Consider the following 24,325-nt stretch of genomic DNA (forward strand, 5'->3'; position numbering starts at 1 on the left):
TACTACTATTTTTCTTATTAAAAAACAAGTTAAAAAATAGGATTTTTTAGGCCAATACGATTTGAAATAGCTAAGTTTAAAATATCTGAAAAGCCAGGTAAAGTATACACTAACACGTCACAATGTGTTGACACTGTACAACAATATTCCATGTATTTGTATTAACATATAGGCCCTGATCCTGAAAAATCAATGAACCACTTGTGTGATCACAGTTAAGCATGAGAGTGTTGGTACCACAGAAGCTGACTCCGTGGGTGGCTCCAGGACTGGAGCACCCATGGAAAAAAGTTAGCAGGTAATACTTTTGATCGCCCCGCTGATCAATTCCTCCCCCTCCCTCCCAGCACCTCCGGCCCACCGCAAATCAGCTGTTCCGTGGCATGCAGGAGACACTGGGAAGGAGGGAGAGGAGTGGGGACGGGGTGTGCTCAGGGCAGAGGATGGAAAGAGGCAGGGTGGAGGTGGGACCTTGGGGAAAGGGGTGCAGTGGGGCGAGACCCGGGGCTGAGCAGGGGTTGAGCACCCACAGGGAAAACTGAAGGCTGGCACCTGTGGTTGGCACCATGCTGTGCATTCCTTAACAGTCTTAAAATAGATAAGGAAACCATGTTGAGACAAGAGTAGATGTTCTGCTCTACTCTTAATGATATACTTTTGATCACAGCAGGGCATCTCTGTTAGCTATTAGAAAATGATGTACTACAAATCTGCTGAGTAAGGAAGTATTTTGTGATTCAGGCTTTCATACAACTGCTTACTTTACCAGATTTGTATTTGTTCTGTAGCTGAAGTGTCTTGGTGGCGTTCTAAATAGGAAAAGTATGATGGATATTAACAGGCTGGATTAATTAAGTCAGTGATTTAAAAATGAGCTATTTTAATCATGATTTAAATCAGAAAACAGGGAACACTGATTTAAATAATCAGTTTTAACTGTGTTTTGCATTTGTATGTTATTTTCCTAAAGCAAGGTTAGTAACCATTAAAACACTAAGTAAATCTTATCTTCTCACACCAACTTAATATAGCTCTTACCCTACATCCGGTGCTTTCTTCACTAACTAGCAGGCTACACTATATCGAAAACATTTATTTATGCAGTTACATCACTTAATAAATAAAAATTAGAATACATGTAAGTTAAGAAAATGGTGAATGATGGATTTCTTATTTACTAGATTTTTTTACTTGTGATTTGTGTTCAGTTCTATTCAAATTCAACTAAAATGCACAAAAATGGCATTTTATTTTTTTAATTAAATAAAACTACTTTAAATGTTCTGGATATATAAGAAAAAAGTTTTGTATTTAAAATTAACTAATTTATTAAACAAATTAAGCATAATCTATAGTGAATTGAACTGACTGCTTCCAGATTCTTAACCAGTGATTTCTACCTGTTCAGTAGTTTGACTTCAAAAAACTTAGTCAACAGTACATGTTTAGTGCCAATTTTTTATATTTAATTTAAATCATTTTAATATATTATAATAAGCAGAGACTTTAACATAGGTTGCCAATTGCAAAGCAAATTTTAAACAGATTATTAAAAATAAGTCTGTATTTACTTTAAATCAAAAGATCATATTTAAAATTAAAAAATAGGGATTTTAATGTTATTTGCTTTTATCCACCCTGGATTTTAATGCCTTGAGAGCCAGAGTACAGTGACCATGATTAAGAATTAACTTTTTAGGCTGAAAGCTCTACATAGCAAGGACTGTCTTTATATCATATTATGCCCTGCTAAACATATTGCTGATGCTCATCAGGATCACACATTTCAAAATATATTTACTTACTATATTGTAGAACCATTAAGTTAATTATATTGTTTAATTGTTTCTAAAATCAAACACATAAATATTAAACATACCTGGTAGTCTGTTCATATTTACACCTTGAGCAGAAAGCCCAATTCCCATGTAACTGTAAAAATCAAAATAAAAACAAATTTATCTTTCTTTTACAATATATGAAAGACATTTCCAAGAAACACTATTCTGATTAATCTAGTTCCAGTTAAATTGCTGAGAGATCATTTGAGACACTGGCAGTGCAAACTAGCATAGTGGCAGTGCAATCAGAACAGGAAAGACATTCCCAGTGTATTTGTTGATCTGGTGCATCATGGATGAGGTACTTGTCCGTGAGGCAGAAATAATTTTGGAACAAGTTCCCTCTCCTTCAGACATCTCAGTTTTTATATAAAAGTACTAATGGAGACCATCAAGTTGACAATAGGGCCTTGTTTCACTAGGCCAGTAACTGTTGCTACGAAGAGGGGGAAATCAAAGAAGCTTTGCTGAAGAGAAGGCAATTCCAGAGAAAAATGAACCCCTGGAGAGTCCACCAACCCCTTGAGAAAATGCAGAGACAAATTACTTTCCCAAATACATACATTTATAGACTACATACAGATTTAGAAACAAATGTATATTTTTAAAAGACATTTATAAGTCAGTCTAATAACCCTAATCATGGTCTTTGAATGTTGTTTGCCAGAAGCTGGGAACTGGTAACAGGGGATGGATCACTTTATGATTACGTATTCTGTTCATTCCCTCTGGGGCTCCTGGCATTGGCCACTGTTGGAAGCCTTGGCTACATGGGTCATTGATCTGACCCAGTATGGCCATTCTTATGTTATTAGCAAGATGTGTCTAACCTAAGCAAACTGTTCAATTTATTGTGGTTTTGAGAATAGTTCAAATTAGTTCACATAATATAAATCAAAGAGACAAGGTAAGCAAAGTAGTATCTTTTATTACATCAACCTCTGTTGGTGAAAGAGAGAAGCTTCTGAGCTACACAGGTCTGGGAAGGTACTCAGAGTTGGTCCATTAAAAGCTATTACCTCATCCACCTTGTGTCTCTAATATCCTGGGACCAACACAACTACAACACTGCATACATAAATCAATCAAGGCATAGTAGCTAATGAACAAACAGTATTAAACAAAAAATATTCCCTAGGCCAATTTGAAAATAGTCTATACTAATAAGCTTGTTCTTAACATTCTTCTCTTTGTATACATCTGATTTTCAAATAAATTTTCTATTATGAGTACAAGTTAACTTGATACTTTAATTATAACTACTAACTGGCCATGGGCTAAATGGCCTGAAAGTGACCAGTACATCATAGATGTAACATGCTCTCTTGTGGGAATTCAGGGTTTCCCATCATGTCTCCCGATCACCACAAACAATTAGCTGCTTCCCTGCTGCCTCATGTATCGCTACATGCAAAAACATTCCCTCCAGTGATATCTGATGTATCCCATGCACACCCCTGAAGTGCTGACAATCTATGATGGAACCTCAGCACTTCAAAGATGAATGCCATAGTTTCTGATGCAAAGAAACTGAAGCATCAGTCAGTAAACAAAGGGGTTAGGAGTTGGACTTTTAATTACATTACTGAGGCACTGATCAAGACAGAGTCAACATAACTATTCCAAATAACGTAAATGGAAAAACCTAGTTTTCCGTTAAATATGTAAAGGCATCAGATTTACAAGGCCAGTCTATAATCCCCAATATATGAAGGACTCCAATGTGAAAATTATAAATCTGTCCAAAATACAATGGACAAGAGGGTTTTGTAAGCAAGTGTAAAGGATACCATTTAATCAGTATAAATTCAGATAAATTCTTTTTGAAGTCCAACTACAAGAAAGTGTCCAAAGTTTAAAATTAACCAAATTACACTAAAAAAAAATTTTTAAGACTGGTAGTCAAATTTTTATATCAGTATTTTATAAAGGAACAGTACTGAGATGATGTCAAACTGCGGGATCAAAGACAGAGATCAAGTACACTGAAACTTGAGACTGCATGCAACATGTTGGTCAGAACTTCCATTTAATCTGAAGGAGCAGAAGATGTTCCTGCCTCTGAAGATAAAAAATTTTCTGCCCCCTTCTCTCCACCTCACATCACTTTTAAAAGGTGGCTCTATGGATATTAGTCTCAAAAAGGGATGTGTCATTTAATATAGCTGTAGACAGTGGTTTCATCTGGTGAAGAAAGTGGTACACTAACTACCGCTCCCCACTAACCGTACTGTTACTGTAGGATACCACGTGAGTCCCTTAATACTGCTAAGAAAGCTAAAGGGTTTCAGCATAGCGTCTTTACAGAAACTAAAGTAAAACTAGACAGTATTTCGATTAATTTATATTATTGTAGAAATCTGGAAAAGGAAAGGATGAGCTAGAAATCAGTCAGAAGTATGTGAAATCAAATATTGACAAAAAGACAGTTAACCTCAACAGGGATCAATGCATCTGTGAAACAAAGAAGGGAAAAAAAAAGTCTGCACACTTTGGTTCTCACTTTTAGTTACTGAAAATCACAACTTCTACACTGATTTCTTATTTGCGTACTAAAATACTGCATGTAAATTAGTTGAGATAATAAAGCTTTTGTATTTTTACTTGTTATCCAGCATCTAGAGCTATGGATTAAGTGTTTTATGAACTGAAAGATTTAAAAAAGTATAAATATTTGCCCAGAGTAATTAATTGCTTGTACAAAGAAACACTCAGATGAATTGCACAGTTACATCCCACACCCCTAAAGGTTCACGTATCAAGAATTTCTATAGTTTTGGAATTGGAGTAAAATTAAGGGCAAATCTATGGATTTAAGAAGGGCCCAGAACAAAAGGACGACAAAGCAAACAGGCAATGGCAGGCCAGGACCAAGGTGCAGAATGGGACTCTAGGCTGTTGTCCCAGGCAATTACTGCAGCACTTACAAGAAGCACTGGCATAAAGTGGGGCTCAGTTTAGAAGGCAGTCACAAAGAAACCAAGGGACAGTTACCCCTCCCCCACTCAGGGCTGTCATGGCATAAAACAGTCCATGTAAAGATGGTGAGAACAGGAAGGAGCATGACTCACTTCAAAATGCAGTCAGTCAATCTGTAGACCAATTTGACTAAAGAACGTGGGGAGGGCGAGAATGAGAACATAGCTACAACTCAAAGATATGTATATATTTTAAAGAATGCAGTTCCCTCCTTGCCTCTTCCCCGACCCAAAATCTAGCCCCAATTTTGGTACTGATATGAGTGGACTGAGGAAGAGGGTGGGTTAATGGAGAGTGTCTGGGCCTTAAACCAAATATCTGGAAGGCAATCATGAAGTCATACAGTGCTAGCAAGACTCAGTATGAATATTTTAAAATACAGTGTAATCTTAATCATACATCATATACAATCATTTTAATCAGCCCATGAGAAAGCAGAATAAAAGCTTAAGGTTGGCAATAGAACTAGAGGTGAAATGCTAATAAGAACTATTCCTAATAGTATTTAAAGGCTTTTATATTTCCCTCTTTAATTTAAACACTTTTTCTTGAGGTTTCCAACTAGTCATGTGGCACAAGAACAAACTGTCTACTTGCACTTCACCCAATATATAAATTTCTCAGAATGTTAAGGAATTACAAAAAGGTTAAGGTTCAACTATTTGAATTCTCTTCTTGTAAAATTTAATCTGCCAAATGGGTAGCCATAAACAGGCCAGCGTGTTTTTTCACTAGATTTAGGTTTTGTCTACACTTTCAAGTTGACCCACAACAAATTTGATTGTTTCACATTAAAGTTATTGGTATCCACAAACAAAATATATTGTTGCAAATCTGGCCTTTGAATATGCATTAACAACTTTACTTTGGAAGTGTGTTTGCCGAGGGTGAAATCCTCCCTCATCGCAATAGAGTAGGTGTGGGTGCATCTCCATCCCGTGGCAAATGCTACACAATTTTACTGCCAAGTCATCCTGCTGCTATCCCATGCTGCTCCGTTGACTAACTGGGTTGCCTGCCTCTTTACCTGTGTGCCTTCTACTGCTCCAGAATTATCCTGGCTGGCTGCCACCTTGCAGTTTAAATCGCTGGCATGCAGCCAGTCTTTCCTTTGCAATTCCACCTCGTGTGGGTTTCAGATACCTGTGTTATTCTCCTGATCATCGATTAGGCAGTCATACCTCATGCATTAGTCTGGTCTTGTTGTGACAAAGATTTCCACTTCATTGCCCTCTGGAGAGAGGTGTGTGTAGTCATCTGAAGGAGAATCACCACCACACACAAGTATACCAGTAGTTATCCAAACAAATGGAGAGAAAGCACAACAGGGATTCAACCCAGTGCTGCACTAAGGAAAAGGAGATCCAGCTGGGCTAAGAGTATGAAGAGATCTTAGAGGTTCTGTGGTTACAGTGACTCTCATATCTGGGAGAGATGCCATCACTGAGCTACTGCATTGCGTGGACACCAAAGAAAACCCTGCTGACAGTGGTGAGGATGCGGAGCATGCGGATAGCTATACTGAACCTCATATCCTGTTGCTATGGCAGATACAGAAGTGGACTCAGTCCCAGAGACTCAGGAGCTGAATGAATCACAGCCAGATGATCCTGCTGCATTACAAGGCGAGAAAAACTGTTGAGGGGAACACTTCAAAGTATTGTATATTTTTATATAAGTTTATGGGAAAGGGGTTTTGAGCAACTTACTTCTGAGTACAATAAGGATACCATAATATTTGTCTACAATCACATTGCCCCCTGAACTTTTACACCCCCACCCCTCTTGGTCAAAATGGAGGCCATGGCAAAGAATATATAAACTCAGCCACCACTATCTTGCTGTCTCCTTTCCCACACACCTTACCATGGTGTGTTTGTTGTTTCCTCCCCTAAGTATGCCCCCCACCGAAGACAGCAGCACCATGGGAGTTAATAAGTTTTAAAAGAAAAGCACTTTTTATCATAGCAGGAAATACAGAAAAGAAAAAAAAAGCACTTTTATTAATGCCCAGTTTTATTATGGTCCTCTCCACTTTTAGCTAATGTGAGTCATTATGAGCTAACTCAGACAAGGCTTGGTACAAAAACCCATTACAAAAATTAAATGTAAAGCACTATAAGAATTTAACCCACCATGTACAGAAAAGAAAGCAAAAAAAAAGTTTCTGGATCTTAGTTTCATCACTGCCATCAGCTTTGATGCAATGCAAGTTATTATGAGGTAAACTGACCAAATCATGCTACATCAACATCTCAAAAAGAAAGATTTTAAGGTACTTTAGAATTCTGCAGTAGTGCCAGAGTGGGTGAATTTCATATTTATTTTGCAGTACACTTTATGCTGATCCTTGGGTGTTACAAAAGAAAGTTTAAGACAAAGGTAATACTCCAATTTAGCACTGAGATTACATGGCAATAGAGCAATCTCAGATAGCTTGTGGATCTCTTCCACTGCTAGACCTGCTCCGGGGTCACTATTCTGGCACATAGTAGCATGGCATATTTTCCCGGTTTGTCCATTGCCTTTCTGAAAAATATCCTCCTCTGATTCTTGTGGACACACTTGAGTGTAACATCCTCCATAGCAGGGGTTCTCAACCTTTTTCTTTCTGAGGCCTCCCACAACGTGTTATAAAAATTCCCTGGCCCATCTGTACTATAACAACTGTTTTTCTGCATGGAAAAGCCAGGGCCAGCATTAGGGGGTAGCAAGCAGGGCAACTGCCCGGGGCCACCAGGGCCCAGTGAAAGTAAGTTGCTCAGGCTTCAGCCCCAGGTGGCAGGGCTTGGGGCGGCGGGGCTTCGGCTTTCTGCCCTGGACCCCAGTGAGTCTAATGCTGGCCCTGCTTGGTGGACTCCCTGAAATCTGCTCGCAGCCTCCCAGGGGACCTTGGACTCCAGGTTGAGAGCTGCTGCTCCATAGTAAGCACAGCCTACAGAAGTGTAAAGTCAATTAACTAGGCTGAATGATGCCTCCCCCCCACCCCCACTCTGCCAGCAGCATGCCAGTCTGCACCTTTTATTTATTATCCTCCTAGTTGTGGAGCAAGTAACTCCCTGCTGCTGCCTTCATACCACAGGGCCAATGATCCTACTCAAAATGGGAATAATTTGAAAGTGTCTTACCACATCCAAGCAAAACACAAAAAAGCCCAAGGGACTGCAATTCCAACATCAAGGGGGGGGGGGGGGGGAAGAGTCAACATTTTAATCACTGTTGGCACAAATACTACAGATGGAACAACTAGTTTTTTCCCCCCCATAGCTACTGAGACTTTGAAATGACCAAGGACAGGGTGCTATCATAAAGCAAATGCCTGTCCTATATAGCAGAAATAGGTGCTCAAGAGAGGGCATTCAAAGAGCTTTTGAACACATCCAAAGAGAGGGACAGAAAGATGTGTGGAGGGAAGAGTTCCTAAAGCATGACAAAGAGAAGAGGGAGGAGGACAGAAAAATGGCTAAAACTTGACACAGGTGCTGAATATGCTGGAAAGATAACCCTCCTGCAGACTAAGGCATCTGTGTTCAAGGACTCAGCCACATTCTGTGCCTATGTCACAACCTGTGCATCCCCAGCAGCCCTTTATCTCTGAAAATATCTGAATTGTGGAACAGATCATTCAGTACAACCTCACCCAGAAACCGGTCTTTCAAGGCATTCTGTGCCACAAAACAACAAAGAAAATGCTGGCTTTGGGAGATACCTTTAACTCTGTCACAAACTAGGGAGATGCCATTCTACCACTACGCCACTCCCCAAGATGCAGAGAACAATGTAAGGCCCTACATACACATATTTATGACCTTTACAGAAAAAAGGTATGCTCACTTTTGTTTTAAAGACTTTGTTTTCATTTACAATGTTCCAAATAAGGTGTACACTTTTTTAAATGCCAAGTTTATAAGGTACTATTATTTATTAAACATTCATATTTGTACAGTGTATATGAAATTAGCAACATGTTCTGTTTTAAAATACTTATACATTTCATACTATGGTAACAGCATATTTCCTACAAAGGTAGGTTCCTATTTCCTACTAGAACAGCCATATATTCCATGTTACGGGCTGTTCATTTCATAGTAAGCTCGCCACAGGTTTCCTACTAACGTAACCCATATTCTCTCCTAAAACACTCAAATATTTCATACCAAGACAGCCAAATAAGTAAGACAGAAGCTATGCTCCTTGGAGATTACATTGTTCACAATTGTCCCTAGACTCAAAGTAAGAACACAACTCATCCCTAACACCGTTTTCTGACTTTGCTGACAAGTGTGAGACAGGATGCAGTGGCTGGAGGTTGAAGTTAGATATTTCAGGGTTGAATCTGAGATGCAGTTTCCTTGATGGGATTGTGGTTGACCACTGGTGCAGCTTACCAGAGGTGGCAGCAGACTCACCATCGCTTCAAGTCTTTAGGACAAGACTGGATTGTTTCCTAAAAAACTTTAATCCAGCTTCTGGGGGGGAATTCTACAGCCTGGAGAGGAAGGGTAGGGAGTGGGCTGTCTGGCCTTGGTGATCCCCTCTAGCCTTGGAATCTATGACTATAAGATCTCCACCCCTACCCCCAATCATCCACTTCCTTCACAGGCCCAGGGGAAAACTGGATTGCCTGCATTGCCCTCAAGACTTTCTTAACACGTGCAGCTCTGCATAAAGAGAATGATAAACCAAATCTTATGCTTCGGGACTTCAACCAGCTGCCTGAACAGCTCAGGGAGGTTTCTCCCCCTCCCACTGTGCACAATTGACTAGATGTATTCCTGGGAAGAAGGAAGAGTTTGGTTTTGACTTCCAATTAAGCATCAGGGACCACAGCTGGAAACAGAACACAAGACAAGGTGGACCAGTGTTCTAGGATGGTACAGCGAATCCTCTTTCCAGATGCCTGGCTTGTGTTTTGCTCACATGCTCAGGGTCACAGTAATTCACCAGAGCTGGGACGAGCAAGGAATTTTTCCACCAGGTCAGATTGGCTGGGATCTTGGGGGTTTTTCACCTTTCTGTGCAATGAGGTGTGGTTCACCAGCTGGGACCATATGGGCATCTCTCATCTAATCAATTCCCTGCTATTGCAGGGGCCCCAATGGCACCTTAATCTCTCCTGTTCTCTGCCTGTGGCACACCGTAAAGTCTCCTAAGAATGTAGACACTTTGGTCTAATGTTTTTGGGTTTCATACAGAGATACCTGAGTGATGTCTAGTGGTTTGTGATATATGAGGTCAGACTACATAAGTGGTAACAAGAAACTATTCTACAAATACATTAGAAGCACGAGGAAGACCCAGGACACGGTAAGCCCACTACTTAATGAGGGGGGAAGACAATAACAGAAAACATGGAAATGGCAGAAGTGCTAAATGACTTCCTTTTTGGTGAAAACTGAAACAAAGTTAATAGCAACTGTGTGTGTAACAGACAACACCAGTGAAAATGATGTAGGACCTGAGGTTAAAATACGGAAAGAGAGTTACTCACCTTGTGCAGTAATGATAGTTCTTCGAGATGTGTCCCCACTATGGGTACTCCACCGTAGGCATGTCTGCGTTCCTGCACTTCTGATCAGATATCTTTGGTAGCAGACTCTGGACCGCACATGCGCTCTCCCCCCACTTCGTGCTCTGCCTCAAGGCTAACTAGCACTGTGTGGGCAAACCACCCTCAGTTCCTTCTCTGATGCAGAGTCCCTATTGAGAACTCCAAAATATAAGGGAAAAGGAAGGAGCACCCATAGGGGGACACATCTCAAAGAACCATTGTTACTGCACAAGGTGAGTAACTCTCTTCTTCTTCTTCAAGTAGCGAAGCAGAATCCCCCATGGGAAGTTGGGACTTTGGAGTCAAGTCTGTTATGGATGATAATGCTGCAGAGCCAAAGATAGCATCGGAAGCAGAGACTCCACTAATGTTCTGAGAAGGTATACGCAGATGCCCAGGTCGCTGCCCTGCAGATTTCCAAGATAGGAACATTCTTGAGGAAGGTGACAAAGGAGGAAACTGATCTTGTGGAGTGTGTACAGATTGCAGACGGCGGTACCACACTGCGAACATGATAGCCTAATGTCTAATATAGTTCAAGACCTATTTGGAGAGTGTCTGGGCTGATATCGCTGTGCCTTTAGACCTTTCCACAATGGAAAGGGAAAGCTCAGAAGATTTCCTAAAGGCCTTCATCCTATCCAGGTAAAAGGCCAGGGCTCTCCTAATGTCTAGCATGTGCAGTATAGCCTCCTTGTTATCATGAGGCGGCTTAGGGTAAAACATCAGGAGGTGGATCAGATGATTTATATGAAAAGACGAGGTCACCCTGGGGATGAACTTTGGGTATGACCCAAGAGTAACCTTGTCTTTAAAGAATACTGTTAGCGGGGTGGGGGGGGGAATATGCCATTAGTGCCACTATTTTCCCTATTCTCCTTGCTGAGGTGATGGCTACCAGAAAACCTATCTTCATTGACAGTATGTGAGCAAGCAAGTGGCCATAGGTACAAAAGGAAGTCTAGTGAGGTTCTTTAAAACTAGATTTAGGTCCCACAGTGGAGTTGGATGTCTGGGTTGGGGAAAGAGGTTCACTGTGCCCTTGAGGAATCTCTTTGTGGTTGGGTGTGAGAAAACTGAGTAACCCTCTACTTGTTGATGGAAAGTCACCATGGCTGCCAGGTGTACTTTGAGCGAACTGAGGAACAGCCCTGACCCCTTGAGATCCAGCACATAGTCTAACACCACGAGGAGAGTAGAAGATGTTGGGGTAATTGGTCTGGAATTACACCAAACCTGAAACCTAGTCCACTTTTTCAGGTAAGTATGATGGGTAGCCAATTTTCTACTGTGTAGTAGTATTTCCTGTATCTCCTTGGAGCAGGAACCATGTTGGAACCATGAAGGACCCAAGCCTTGAGACGGAACATCCATAGATTGGGATGGAGAATGTGTCCTTTGTTCTGCGAGAGGAGGTAAGGTGTGGGTTGAGGAGGGATCTGTGGACATGTCGCAAACTGTGACAGGTACAGGTACCACATCTGCCTCAGCCAGGTGGGAGCAATCAGCATGACATTTGTTTTTTCCCTTTTTATGTTTAACGGGCCTTTCAACAGCAAAGGGAATGGGGGAAGGCATATAGAAGGCCCTTGTTGCATGGAAGAAGGAGCATGTCCCCTAATGAGTGCTGTTCGAGGCAAGCCCTGGAGCAATAGCGTGAGCATGTCCTGTTCAGGTAAGTAGCAAATAAGTCTGTTGTTGGTGTCCCCCACTGACAGAATACGCCGTGGAGTACTGCTGGGTTCACTTCCCACTCATGGTCATGTGAGAACTTGCAACTGAGACTGTCTATTATATTCTGCATCCCTGGTAGGTAGACTGCTGATACTAGAACACTGTAGTGAATGCACCAGTTCTATAGCTTTAGTGCTACTGTGCATAAGGATGATGATCTGGAGCCTCCGACACTTGACGTAGTACTTGCACGCTATGTCATCTGTCATGATCTTCATGTGCATATTCTGACCAGTGGAAGAAAGAGCAAAAGCATTCCCGACTACTCTGAGTTCAAGGAGGTTGATGTGGAGAGTCCTCTCCATGGACTAACACTTGCCTTGAGTATGAGGTTGTTGAGATGTGCTCCCCAACCTATATGAGGGATGCATCCATAGTGAGAAGCAATGTCAGAGGTGTGGAGTGTGCAAACCGGACCCCTGTGCAAACATTCCCTGGGTTGGTAGAAAGACTGAGCAAGTGTTTGATCCTGGAGGGCATCAAGAGAGGTTTGTCTAACCTGTTTTTGTTTGGTCTGTGAGCCAAATTGAACCATGTCTGAATACACCTCATGTATGGTCTGGCGTAAGATATTACAAAAGTGCCAGCCGCCATGTGCCCCAGAAGCTGGAGGCAATGCCTGGCTGATGTCTATGGACTGGCCTGAACTTATGAGCGTGGACAGACTGTGGAATCTGTGTTGTGGAAGGAACGCTCTCGCTTGCAGGGAATAGAAATCGGCCCCTATAAACTCCAAATGCTGTACCGGAGTTAAGGTTGACTTTTGGACATTGATTTGTAACCCTAGCTTCGTAAATATTTCCACAGTTCCGTGGGTGGCCATCATCGAAGGAGTGGGCCCCTGAGGGGACAGTCCATGTATGGGTAGATCATGACCCCCCAAGTGCATAGGTGAGCCACTACTATGGAGAGAACTTTTTAGAATACTCTGGAAGTCAATGAGAGGCCGAAGGGGAGTATTCTGTACTCGTAATGGTCCTGACCTAGGGTAAACCGGAGGAATCATCTGTGGGATGGCAGAATAGATATGTGGAAATAGGCATCCTGGAGGTCAAGAGCGGAGAACCAATTTCCCTGTTCTAGAGATGGAATAATCGCTGCTAGCGTGACCATCTTGAATTTCTGAGCCTTCACAACTTTGTTCAGTGCTCTGAGATCCAGTATAAGTCTCCAAACTCCGTTTCTTGGGGATCAAGAAATATTGGAAATAAAAACCTTTGCCTCAGAGATGTACAGGAACAGGTTCTATGGCTCCTAGGCATAGATCACCTCCTATTTCCTATCTTAACAGTCTCTTGTGAGAAGGGTGCCTGAGGAAGGGCAGAGAGGGGGGTTAAATGAATTGAATACCCATTGGAGAGAACATCTGACAGATGGGGTTTGGAAATTGTGTGTTCCCAATTTTGACATAACAGATCAAGGTGGCATCCAAAAGGGATGAGAGAGGTCGGAAAGTTGCAGCTGGTGTTATTGGTAGTGATCTCTCGGGGCCGTGACCAATGAGTCAAAACTGGTGTTTTGAAGTGGAAGGCTGTGACATGGAAGACCTGGTGGTCTGCACCTTTGAAATTTGGACTTATTCCGCTGTAGTCATAGTAACGCTGTGGTGGGTACTGAGTCAGATGTGACTTATGAGAAGACTGAGGACCAAATTTCCTTTTCTGTCCAGGTATATAGATCCCAGTAACCATATAGTGTAGCCCTGGAGTCTTTCAGAGTGAGGCACTGGTTTTATCTGCAGTTTCAAGCCTTTATAGGGGAGGTCCTCAACCATTATCTGAACCTCCTTCAGCAGCCCCAAAAGATGCAGCTATGACACCCATTGCATCACAACCATTGTTGAAATGGAGCGGGCCACAGTACCCATGGTATCTAGTGCGGTCTAGAGTGCTATTCTCTCCACTAACTGTCCCTCATGAATGATGGCATGAAATCGGTCTGTGAGACTCTGGCAGGTGGTCAATAAAGGTGTTAAATTTGGCATAGTTCATAGGATTTTATTTGGCCCTTAGGGCCTGGTAGTTTGCAATTTGGAACTGAAAAGTTGCAGAAGAGCAGGTCAGCCTTCCTCACAAACAAGTCAAGTCTTTTCCAGTCCCTATCATAAAGGGTGGATTTCGAGTGATGCTGACGGCCACTGGAGTTTCACCACATCCACCACAATGGAATCAGGTGAAAAGTGAGAGAAAAGAGAAATTCCATATCCTTGAGGGGTACATAATACTTTTTGCTGGCCTTTTCACATGTCGGCGTGACCAGTGCTGGGTGTTTACCATATGAGCTTGGCCAGATCAAAAAGCGGCCTCGTTGATGGGGAGGGCAATCCTTGAGGAGGATGTATGTAATAGGTCCAGGAACTTATGGTGGGTGTCCTTCACCTCCTCAAGAGGGATTTTCAGTGTATCCACCACCCTCTTTGTAAGGTCCTGAAAACCTCTGCCATGGATGCAGGAGTGGGCATCACTGCCTCGTCTGGAAACGAGGAAAAGAAATTAGATTGCGATGTGGCCTCCTCTTCTAGTCCAATCTCCTGTTGCTCAGGAGGCTCTAGATATGGAGGCAGAGGGAGGGGACCTCACGGATTCCCGGGGGATGACACTAGATGCCCAGGAGGTCTGGTGCCTATAGGGTGGAAACGGCATGGGTGGCAGAGCCCATTGCTGGTCATATCCTGGTGGTTGAGGTCCAGAACAAAAGGTGTGTCTGGGAAGGCCCAGATTGATGGTGGGAAGGAGCATAACAAGAGTGGCGAGAGAGAGCACCCTCCTGGTTGTATTGAGAGTCTTCACTGGATATTGGTGGAGCAGACAAGGAGACTGGAGGTGAACAGCTCGGTACCGGTGGTGACTCCAGTGGTCAAATTGTGCCCGGTACTGGGGCCCCAGCACTAAGTAAAGGGTACTCTCAGATACCACCAGATCCTTAGAAAACCAAAATTCCTATGGTACCGTGGCAATCAGTACTATCAGGCTTTTCCATTGCTGACTTGTCAGTACCAAGGAATCTGGCGACGTTGGCCAAGATGAGCAGTCCGAACAAGGTTGTTAGCTGTCATCAGTACAGAGGTCTTCCACACTGGTGCTCTCTTCACGGACGCAGTGGTACAGCCCATACTCCTGTCTCTGACTGGTGGTACCATTGCCTCAGCACCTGTGCCTATAGGGTCCTTGGCTTAGTAGCAGTGTCTGCACCGAATGACCCACGCGATTTGTTGGTTCCATGCTTAGGAGCCATCGGTACTGAAATGACCAAACGTGCTGGAGATCTCCTCAGGGCTCACTGTGAGGGCTCGTAGCTCTCTTTTTTGGAATCTGAAGGTTTCTTCCTTGGTTCACCCCCTTTGGCTGCAGTAATGTCTCTTCGATGAGGTGAGCCTTGGGAACTGGGTTGGTTGCAGAGGTCCCTCCACCAGGAGTAGTTTCAGCTTTAGTTCCCGTTTTTCCCAGAATCAGGCATTTAGCTACTGGTAAAAAGTACACTTCTGTGGAATGTGGGCCTCTGAGGCAACGGACACAGTGGGAATGTCCATCTGTTTTTGGTATGGCCTCTCTGCAGGAGAGGCACCTCTTAAGCCCAGGGGAACCAGGCATGCCCCTTGCTGGGGACAATCTCCGGTGGGGGGCGGAGGGAAAGGGATAAAGATTTTTTTTTTAATTTTTTAAATATATTTTAACAGGGAAGGGAAAAAATGTAACTGAAACCCTATCACACTAAGAACGTCTAAGATAAAGGGATTCTAAGAGGTAAAGTATCTCTATCCATGGGCAACTGAGAAGGAAATGAGGGTTTTAGCCCACACAGCACTAGTTAGCCTCAAGGCAGAGCATGAGTGGGAGAGAACGCATGTGCAAGCCGAACAGACACTGCTACCGAAGACCTCTGATCAGAAGTGCAGGGATGCAGACACACCTACAGCGGAGCACCCATAGAAACACTATCTGAAGAACATGCTAAAAATTACTTAGTCCAGTTAATGTCTTCAAGTCCCCAGAGCCTGATGAAATCCATCCTAGAATACGCCAGGAGCTGACTTAGGAGATATCTGAACCATTAGCAAGTATCTTGGGAGAGACTCCAGAGGACTAGAAGAGGGCAAATATAGTGCCAAATCGATAAAAAGGAGAATAAGGACTATCCAGGGAATTACAGACCAGTCAACTTAACTTCAATACCCAAAAAGATAATGGAACAAGTAATCAAGCAATCATTTTGCAAATACTTAGAAGATAATAAGGCGATAAGTACCAGTCAACATGGATTTGTCAAGTACAAAACATGTCAAACCAACCGAAGAGCTTTCTTTAACAGGGTAACAAAAGCCTAAAGGATAGGAGGAAAGCTGTAGATGTGGTATATTTTGACTTTAGTAATACTTTTGGCACTGTCTCACATGACCTTCTCATAAACTAGGGAAATACGGCCTAGCCCTAGATGGAGCTACTATAAGGTGGGTAACTGGTTGGAAAACCATTCCCTGAGAGTAGTTATCAGTGGTTCACAGTCAAGTTGAAAGATCATATTGAGTGGGATCCCACAGGGATCAGTCCTGAGTCCCATTCCTTTCAAATATCTTCATCAATTATTTAGATAATGGCATAGGGAGCACAGTTATAAAGTTCACGAACAATAAGCTGGGAGGTATTGCAAGTGCTTTGGAGGACAGGATTAAAATTCAAAATGACCTGGACAAACTGGAGAAATGGTCTGAAGTAAACAGGATGAAATTCAATAAGGACAAATGCAAAGTACTCCACTTAGGAAGGAACAATCAATTGCATATAGACAAAATGGGAAATGACTGCCTAGGAAGGAGTACTGCAGAAAGGGATCTGGGGCTTACAGTGGATCACAAGCTAAATATGAGTCGACAGTGTAACACTGTTTCAAAAAAAAAAAAAAAAAACACACATCATTCTGGGATTTATTAGCAGAAGTGTTGTAAGCAAGACTCTTCCACTCTACTCCACACTGATAAGGCCTCACCTCAAGTATTGTGTCCACTTTTGGGTGTCACATTTCAGGAAAGATGTGAACAAACTGGAGGAAGTCCAGAGGAGAGCAACAAAAATTATTAAAAGTCTAGAAAATATGATCTATGAGGAAAGATTGAAACAACTAGGTTTGTTTAGTCTGGAGAAGAGAAGACTGAGGAGGGACATGACAGTTTTCAAGTAATAAAAGGCTGTTACAAGAAGGAAGGTGAAAAAATTGTTCTCTTTAATCCAGAAGTGGGAAAACTATGGCCTGCGGGACCGTGCTGCCTGGCCCCCAAGCTCCTGGCCTGGGAGGTTAGCCCCCGGCCCCTCCCCCGCTGTTCCCTCTCCCCCTCCAGCCACACCACTGCACAGGCAACGCTCTGGGCGGCGAGGCTGCCCGCTTATGCAGGGCAGCACAGCAGCGTGTCTGGCTTCGGCTGGGCAGCGCAGCAGCCAGACATGCTGCTCTGAGCAGCATGGTAAGGGGGCCAGGGCATTGGATAAGGGGCAGTTGGTCCTGGGGGACAGTCAGGGGGTTGTCGGATGGGGCGGAGGTGGGGGGGGGGGCAGTCAGAGATCAGGGAGCAGTTGGATAGAGCAGAGGTTCTGGGGGGGGCAGTCAGGGGAGCAGGGGGGGTTAGATGGGGTGGGGTCCCGGGGGGAGGTTAGGGGTAGGGGTCCCGGGAGGGGGCGGTCAGGGGACAAGGAGCGGGGGTTGCATGGGTCAGGGGTTTTGAAGAGCGCAGACAGGGGGCAGGAAGTGGGAGGGGGCAGATGCCAGGCTGTTTGGGGGGCACAACCTTCCCTACCCAGCCCTCCGTACAGTTTTGCACCCCGATGTGGCCCTCGGCCCAAAAAGTTTGCCCACCCCTGCCTTAATGTGTAAGGATAGGACAAGAAGCAATGGGTTTCAATTGCAGCAAGGGCACTTTAGGTTAGACATTAGGAAAAACTTCCTGTCAGGGTAGTTAATCACCGGAATAAATTTCCTAGGGAGTTTGTGGATGACCTCGAGGTACCTTCCAGTCCTACATTTCTATGATTATACAGTGGGTCTGGAGACTACGGCTCAAATCTCAGTGAGGGTCACTAAAGAAAAAATGGATTAGTGATCTCATCCTAGCTCCATTTATCATCACCTCTAGACCACCACAATTTGGCATAGTCCAGTAACCGTTCTAGAGACCAAGATCAGACTGTGTGTATTGAGAGCTGTGTGCAGAAGCTAGCAAAGTGCTTGACTGTACAATGCCTGACTCAGACAAGTACTATTGGCCACTCATTTTCCTGAGCACTAACTTTACATTTTTGAGTAGTCACATAAAAAAAAAAAAAAACCTAACTGACTTCAGTTTTCCAATACAAAATTACAGTAAATAAGGAATGCATTCAACACCTTAGAGAAAGGTTTAATATATATAACCATCTCATTGATACAATAACCAAGAAACATTTCCCCAAGTGCATCACGGAACATTTTGTCAGTAAGTACTGTGATACCCAATGTTTACCAAAGCACAAATGTGGTTTTTTTATACTGATGAGGGTTGCCTATAACAGTAAGTGACCGTGTATTGAGTTAATATTTGAAACAAGGCATCACTCCCACTATTTTCAAATGCATGAGTAGACTTTTCTGGAAGCAGTGTTTTTAGCTTGACAGTCAAGGGACATAAGGGAACACAGGTTTGTGTTTTAGGTTCCTCACCATGCCCTACCCACCCTTCTTACTGGAGCCATTGTGGCCTTGCTCACAGATAATGAGTCCCAACAGTTGCTTCCCAGGCACCATAGTCAAATCTTAGAAGTCTCCAGCTCTCCAAAAAAAGCTGCTGGATCAGCAGAGGCTTGTACACTTTTACAGACTGATATTTAAACATTCCTCCTGACACTGAGCCTGCATTTCTCCAAATCAACACCACTGACATTTCCAACTGATGTTAAAGGAGTTCTTGTTGACATTTAGTTATTACTTATTCTGTCTTTTCATGCCACCTGATCCTTATTGCCACACTTTTCCCTATTTCCTCTTCTCCATGCCTACATCCTTTGTTCCTCTACTCCCCTTCATTCCTCCTCTCTCATCTTTCACCATTCCCACCTCCCTTCCCAATGTTTCACAGGCCTGGTCTACACTGGGGGTGGGGATCGATCTAAGATACGCAACTTCAGCTACGAGAATAGCGTAGCTGAAGTCGACATATCTTAGATAGACTTAGAATCACTTACTTCACGTCCTCGCGGCGCGTGATTGACGGCCACTACTCCCCCGTCAACTCCACTTCCGCCTCTTGCAGTGGTGGAGTTCCGGAGTCGACAGCAGAGCGATCGGGGATCAATTTATCGTGTCTACACTAGACGAGATAAATCGATCCCCAATAGATCGATCACTACCCGCCAATCCGGCGGGTAGTGTAGACGTGGCCACAGTGTGCCACCAAAACAAAAGGGCGGGGGCGGAGTTAAGAGAAGATAAAAACCAAACAGACTCTAGAAACAGGCAGAGGCTTAAGGAGTAAGACTATCCAGAAAGAGGCACAGGATAACGAAGCAAATAACAGAAACAAGGCAGTGGTTGGTTGATTTTTTTTTAAACTAACACATTTTAAAGAAATTGGAAACAATCAACTTGTGCAATTGTTTATTTGTACTGTGGTGGCACCTATGAGCTCCCCAACCATCACGGACTACAATCTCACTGTGTGAGGCATGTACAAAACAGAACAAGATGGTCCCTGTTCCAAACAGCTTATAATTAATACTATTACCTTTCCCTATTCCTTCCCCTGTTTGTTAGAGTCACTTGTTGCCTTGTCTTAAGCTATACTGTTTGGCTCTTTGGAGTAGGTTTCCTTCCATCTACCTAGCTACTGCCTCTCGGGGGGTGGGGGGGGATTTACTATAATGATGAGGAAAACCCCTCCCATCGCTGTAGCTAGTGTCTACAGCACAGTGCCGTAGTTGAAGTGACCCAGTTGTGCCAGTATTGCTCTTGAAGGGCAGACACAGCCTGAGACAGGCACTTGGAAAAACAAGGTGGATGGCTGAACTGTCAGAAGGAGTTAGGTAAGCCACAGAGACCATCACATCAAGAACACCCAAAAAGTTGTCTTGCAGAGCTTCATGAGGAAACTTTAGGGCACCCTCATGTGCAGCCATCATCTCAAATTTAATCATTCCAAAACCAAACTAATTATTTCCCTCTCCTCTAACTCCCTTATCTCCACTGACTACTATTATCCTTCCTGTCTCCCAGGCTTGCAACCTCAGTGTAATCTGATTTATAACCCACTGTTACCCCATCCCACCCCATATCCAGTCTCCATTGCTTCTTCCACATTAACTCAATCAAAATCCACTCTTTCCCCACTATTCTCACTGCCAAAACCTTTGTTCATGCACTAGCAGTCACCTGACATGCCATAAAAAATCTTCTAAACTCTCACCACATCTATCCAAAAGACTGCTTTAGTAAACTTCCTCTTCTGATCCCCCAACTCCTCCTACAATCCCTCAGCTAGCTTCCTGTCTTTGCTCCATATTCTGTTGAGAGGCTGTCTTCCCAATATGTCCCTACCTAGTCCATGCTCTGACCAGAAGACAAAAGGTTACCCATTACCTCAAGGAGGACTTGCTGGTGTCTTAAAAGAAGGTGAAGTGATGGGACAAAGTGAAATTAACTGTACTTGACACCTTTACTGAAGCTGAATAATCTTGGCAAGAGAAAAAACTGTCAAAAAAATTCCTGGCATAGGGAACCTCAAAGTCAATTACATGCTTGTACAACACCTGTAACAATGGAACACCAATACTACTCTGGCCTTTAGATGCTATCACAATACAGTTACTAAACCACATCGGAGAATGATTACTCACCTTTTGTCAGAGCAACACCACAAAAAAGTGTTACAGTGGGCAGTCCCCCAAGCAAAAATATATAAATATACTACTGCTTTTAGAACTTCCCCACCAAAAAACGAAAGACAATGTTCCCCATATAATTGATGCATATTTGCCAACCCACCTTTATTTATTTATTCACACTCCGGAATTTTCCCAGTAAGCCCTTACCTGGATAGATAATGTACCTTTTTATGAAGCAACGCAGCCTGAAAGTTCTGAGATACAAGAGACACACTCATGATGACTTTCACAAACTGAAACACTCTGGAAAATAGCAGCTGTACTTGCTCAACTGTTCAAGACCTTGTGTTCTTTCCAGGAGGTCACTGCTTAATTACTAAACATCTACTCAGCATAATTTAACATTTGAAATGTTTTCAACAATAGTTCAATGCCAAGTAGTTTAATATACACAAATGTCATTTACTTTTAAAAATTAATACAGTACTTGAAAAAGGTACTGGATTGACAGTCCCAGACAATAAACTTCTCCATTTGGCCACATAATGGACAGTACTGGGTGGTAGCTGTGCAAGCTCCTTAATGTTAGCTTAAGAACATGCCTCCACCACATTGTGAAAGGACGACACCTAAGAGAGCAGGCTCAGTCTTTGTGGCCATTCAATCCGTAACTCCTCTGCCAAAACTGCCAACAAGGATGCTAATTACTGTGTTTTTTATAATCAGGATCCTTAACTATTGGAAAATGAACCAAAACTAAGTAATTCATCTACCACAGGCTGCCAGATGGTAATTTCTGGTCAGTAACGAAGAAGGCTAGCTTTAAAATGCTGAGAGGTAAAAAGTTCACTGTATGCATTGTTACCAGTTTCCTGAGCCATCTAGTTGCTATAAAGTATTTTTTAATTGAATAATGTGTTTTGACTTTGAAGCGATCAGACTGATTAAATGAAAACTGGCATGGAGATATAGAAATATGTAAAGTGCAACTCTTCCAGAAAGGCAGAAAAATAGTATGAAAACAAACAGATACATTCAATGCTTACCCATCTCTTCCTTTACTGACAATTTTAACTTCAAAATAGTATATTCCACAGGCTGCAGGAATAGGATGTGTGGCTCGAACTGAAGCAGCATCCTTTGGAGTTTTGCCATGACCTGCAAAACAGTTAAAATATACTTTATGTTTTAATGTAAATTAGTAAACTGTAGAAGTGCAAGTTTGACAGCGTACAAGTCAGTTGTTCAAAATAAAGGATTTGAGTAGTCAATTTACGTCCGTGCATAAAAAATTTCTGATCAGACTCATTTGTGTATGCAACAGCATACGAAGCAATGTTATTATGAACGTGTTTAGAATATGCTAGCCATTGTCCTTTGTCTAAACATGCCGAGAGACGTACTCAGTCTGTGCTGCTTAAAAAAGGCTTTACAGTTATCTGAAAAACAAACAATTACAAAACAAGATTCATTCTGTTTGCAATAAAATATGGCTATATAATTGTGACAACAGTCCACATAATAAGTCTTGAAAGCGTTGCATGGCTTCTCAGTTGCACAGCATTTACTGATTTTTATAAACTGAAATGCGATACAATTGAGTTTAATCTACTGCTTGGTATACTTATATTGCTTTAAACAATTTCAAGATATTTTGTTACTGCTGTCTACAATAAAACGGTCAGTTACTTTAAAGCAAGCACAGTAGGTGGCTTATTTCCATGTTCTGAATTTCTTTGATTTCAACAATGCATTAACCCAGGGATCCCCAACACAGTGCCCGCAGGCACCATGGCACCCACCAGGGCATTTTTGTGCGCCCGAAGGACACCCCACCGCCTAAATGCCGCCGAGAAGCGTTGCCGTTTCTCTGCAGCATTTCGGCGGCGGCGCTTCTTCTCGCTGCCGCTTTTCGAGGGCAAGGTGTCCGGCAACCGCCACAGTCTTCTGGGAATAGCAATATGCTATTCCCACAAGAAAGGCTGGGGAACACTGCATTAACCTCATAAAGTCTTCAAAGTAGTAAACATAGGCCCTGCTCTTTTGGTTACAAAACAGCAAATGCTATATCAATCTGCTACTGCAAGAAGTCCTAATCTGTGTTTTTGGCCTTGGACAATGGTTTTCAAATTCTAGTTGGCTGTGTACTACCTTTAGTATGTGTCATTAATAACCTCTTTTTTTTAATTTAAAACTGCATGAATAATCCAACATTGATTTTTTACTGAAAGTTATAAATAGCCTGCAATTTACTTTCTGCAGTCAAGTCATGCTCCTGCCATGTACTCAAATTACAAGACTGAATGCACTTATTGTATTTCTCAACACTGGTAAGTTATAATTACCCCAGGATGATTCTATTAGAGTAATAAGCAAATCTACAGCTCTAGAAGTTCCAGAATAAGTTTTTGTTTTGTTCTTAAGTGTTAGCAGTTCATTGTTTAGATGCCATAAATTAGGTTGCCAGACTTGTCTATACAGAAGTCCTTGGGCCTAATAAGCAGCCAAAGCCTTAAAGGGGCCTCTCTGAAGCTTCTGAGCAGAGCATGAACTCTGACTGTTCTGTTTAAAGGAGGTACTATTAATTTAGAAATTACTTGTGTTAAAAAAAATTCCAACCTGTTTTTACAAGTAAAACCAAAGAACTGACTACAGAAAAATATTTTCTCAAGTTTACTTTATCCATTTGAAAGTGATTTCTGTAGTTCGTTTCATTGCTTCCACTGTATATTCAAGTCAGTTTCCGCTATTTGTGTGGGCCTTTCATACAACAGAAGAGAAAAACATTTTATGAACTAAGAAAACGCAACTGTAAAGCCACTATATTGCCAGGGAGACTCAGGAGAAAGTGGCACCCCAAACTACTTTTAGCTCATTTTAAAAACTGACTCCATTTCAAGTTTCTGTCCCTTCAAAAGTTTCCTTATTGTTCCTATGTAGGCGCTGAATTTTAAATACACGGGTTTTTGTCTCAGATGATCTGCGGTTATCACTTTTGACGGTGAATTCCACTGCAAGGAATGCAGTCGGCCGAGTATCTCAAACGTCCTACACACCTGTAAAGCATCCCCACCTTTTTCTCCACATTACCTAAAGTAGAGAGCTTTCCTTTTAAAGACTATCATCGCCTGTGTCTCGTTTATTTTTCATAAGGGTCTTCAGAGGATGACATTTTTAAAGTGTACATTTAAAATATTTAACTAAGGGCTTAAAAAAAAAAGTCTTCTGCAAAGAGATAGGACCTTACACAGCCGTTTCACGGCCATCCACTACAGATTTTAGTTTTACTTTGTAGGAGAACTTGCAGACAACTAATTACAATAACTAGCTTTTTAAAGTTTAAACTTTGACTTTGTCCAAAAGTCTGACTTTGTCAAAAA

General features: G+C 42.5%; 1 protein-coding gene across 1 annotated transcript in view; it reads right to left on the minus strand.

Moving 5' to 3' along the window:
- The window catches only part of RANBP9 (RAN binding protein 9), a 69,329-nt gene that overhangs the window by 38,529 nt on the left and 6,475 nt on the right, over positions 1 to 24,325 (minus strand). The window contains exons 2-3 of the mRNA XM_074944808.1: positions 21,992 to 22,103; positions 1,880 to 1,932 (exon numbers count right to left, since the gene is read on the minus strand). Coding sequence (XP_074800909.1) covers positions 1,880 to 1,932; positions 21,992 to 22,103 — 165 coding nt within the window. The remainder of the gene's footprint in view (positions 1 to 1,879; positions 1,933 to 21,991; positions 22,104 to 24,325) is intronic.

This window comes from Natator depressus, chromosome 2 (genome assembly GCF_965152275.1).
Source record: "Natator depressus isolate rNatDep1 chromosome 2, rNatDep2.hap1, whole genome shotgun sequence".
Classification (NCBI taxonomy): Eukaryota; Metazoa; Chordata; order Testudines; family Cheloniidae; genus Natator; species Natator depressus.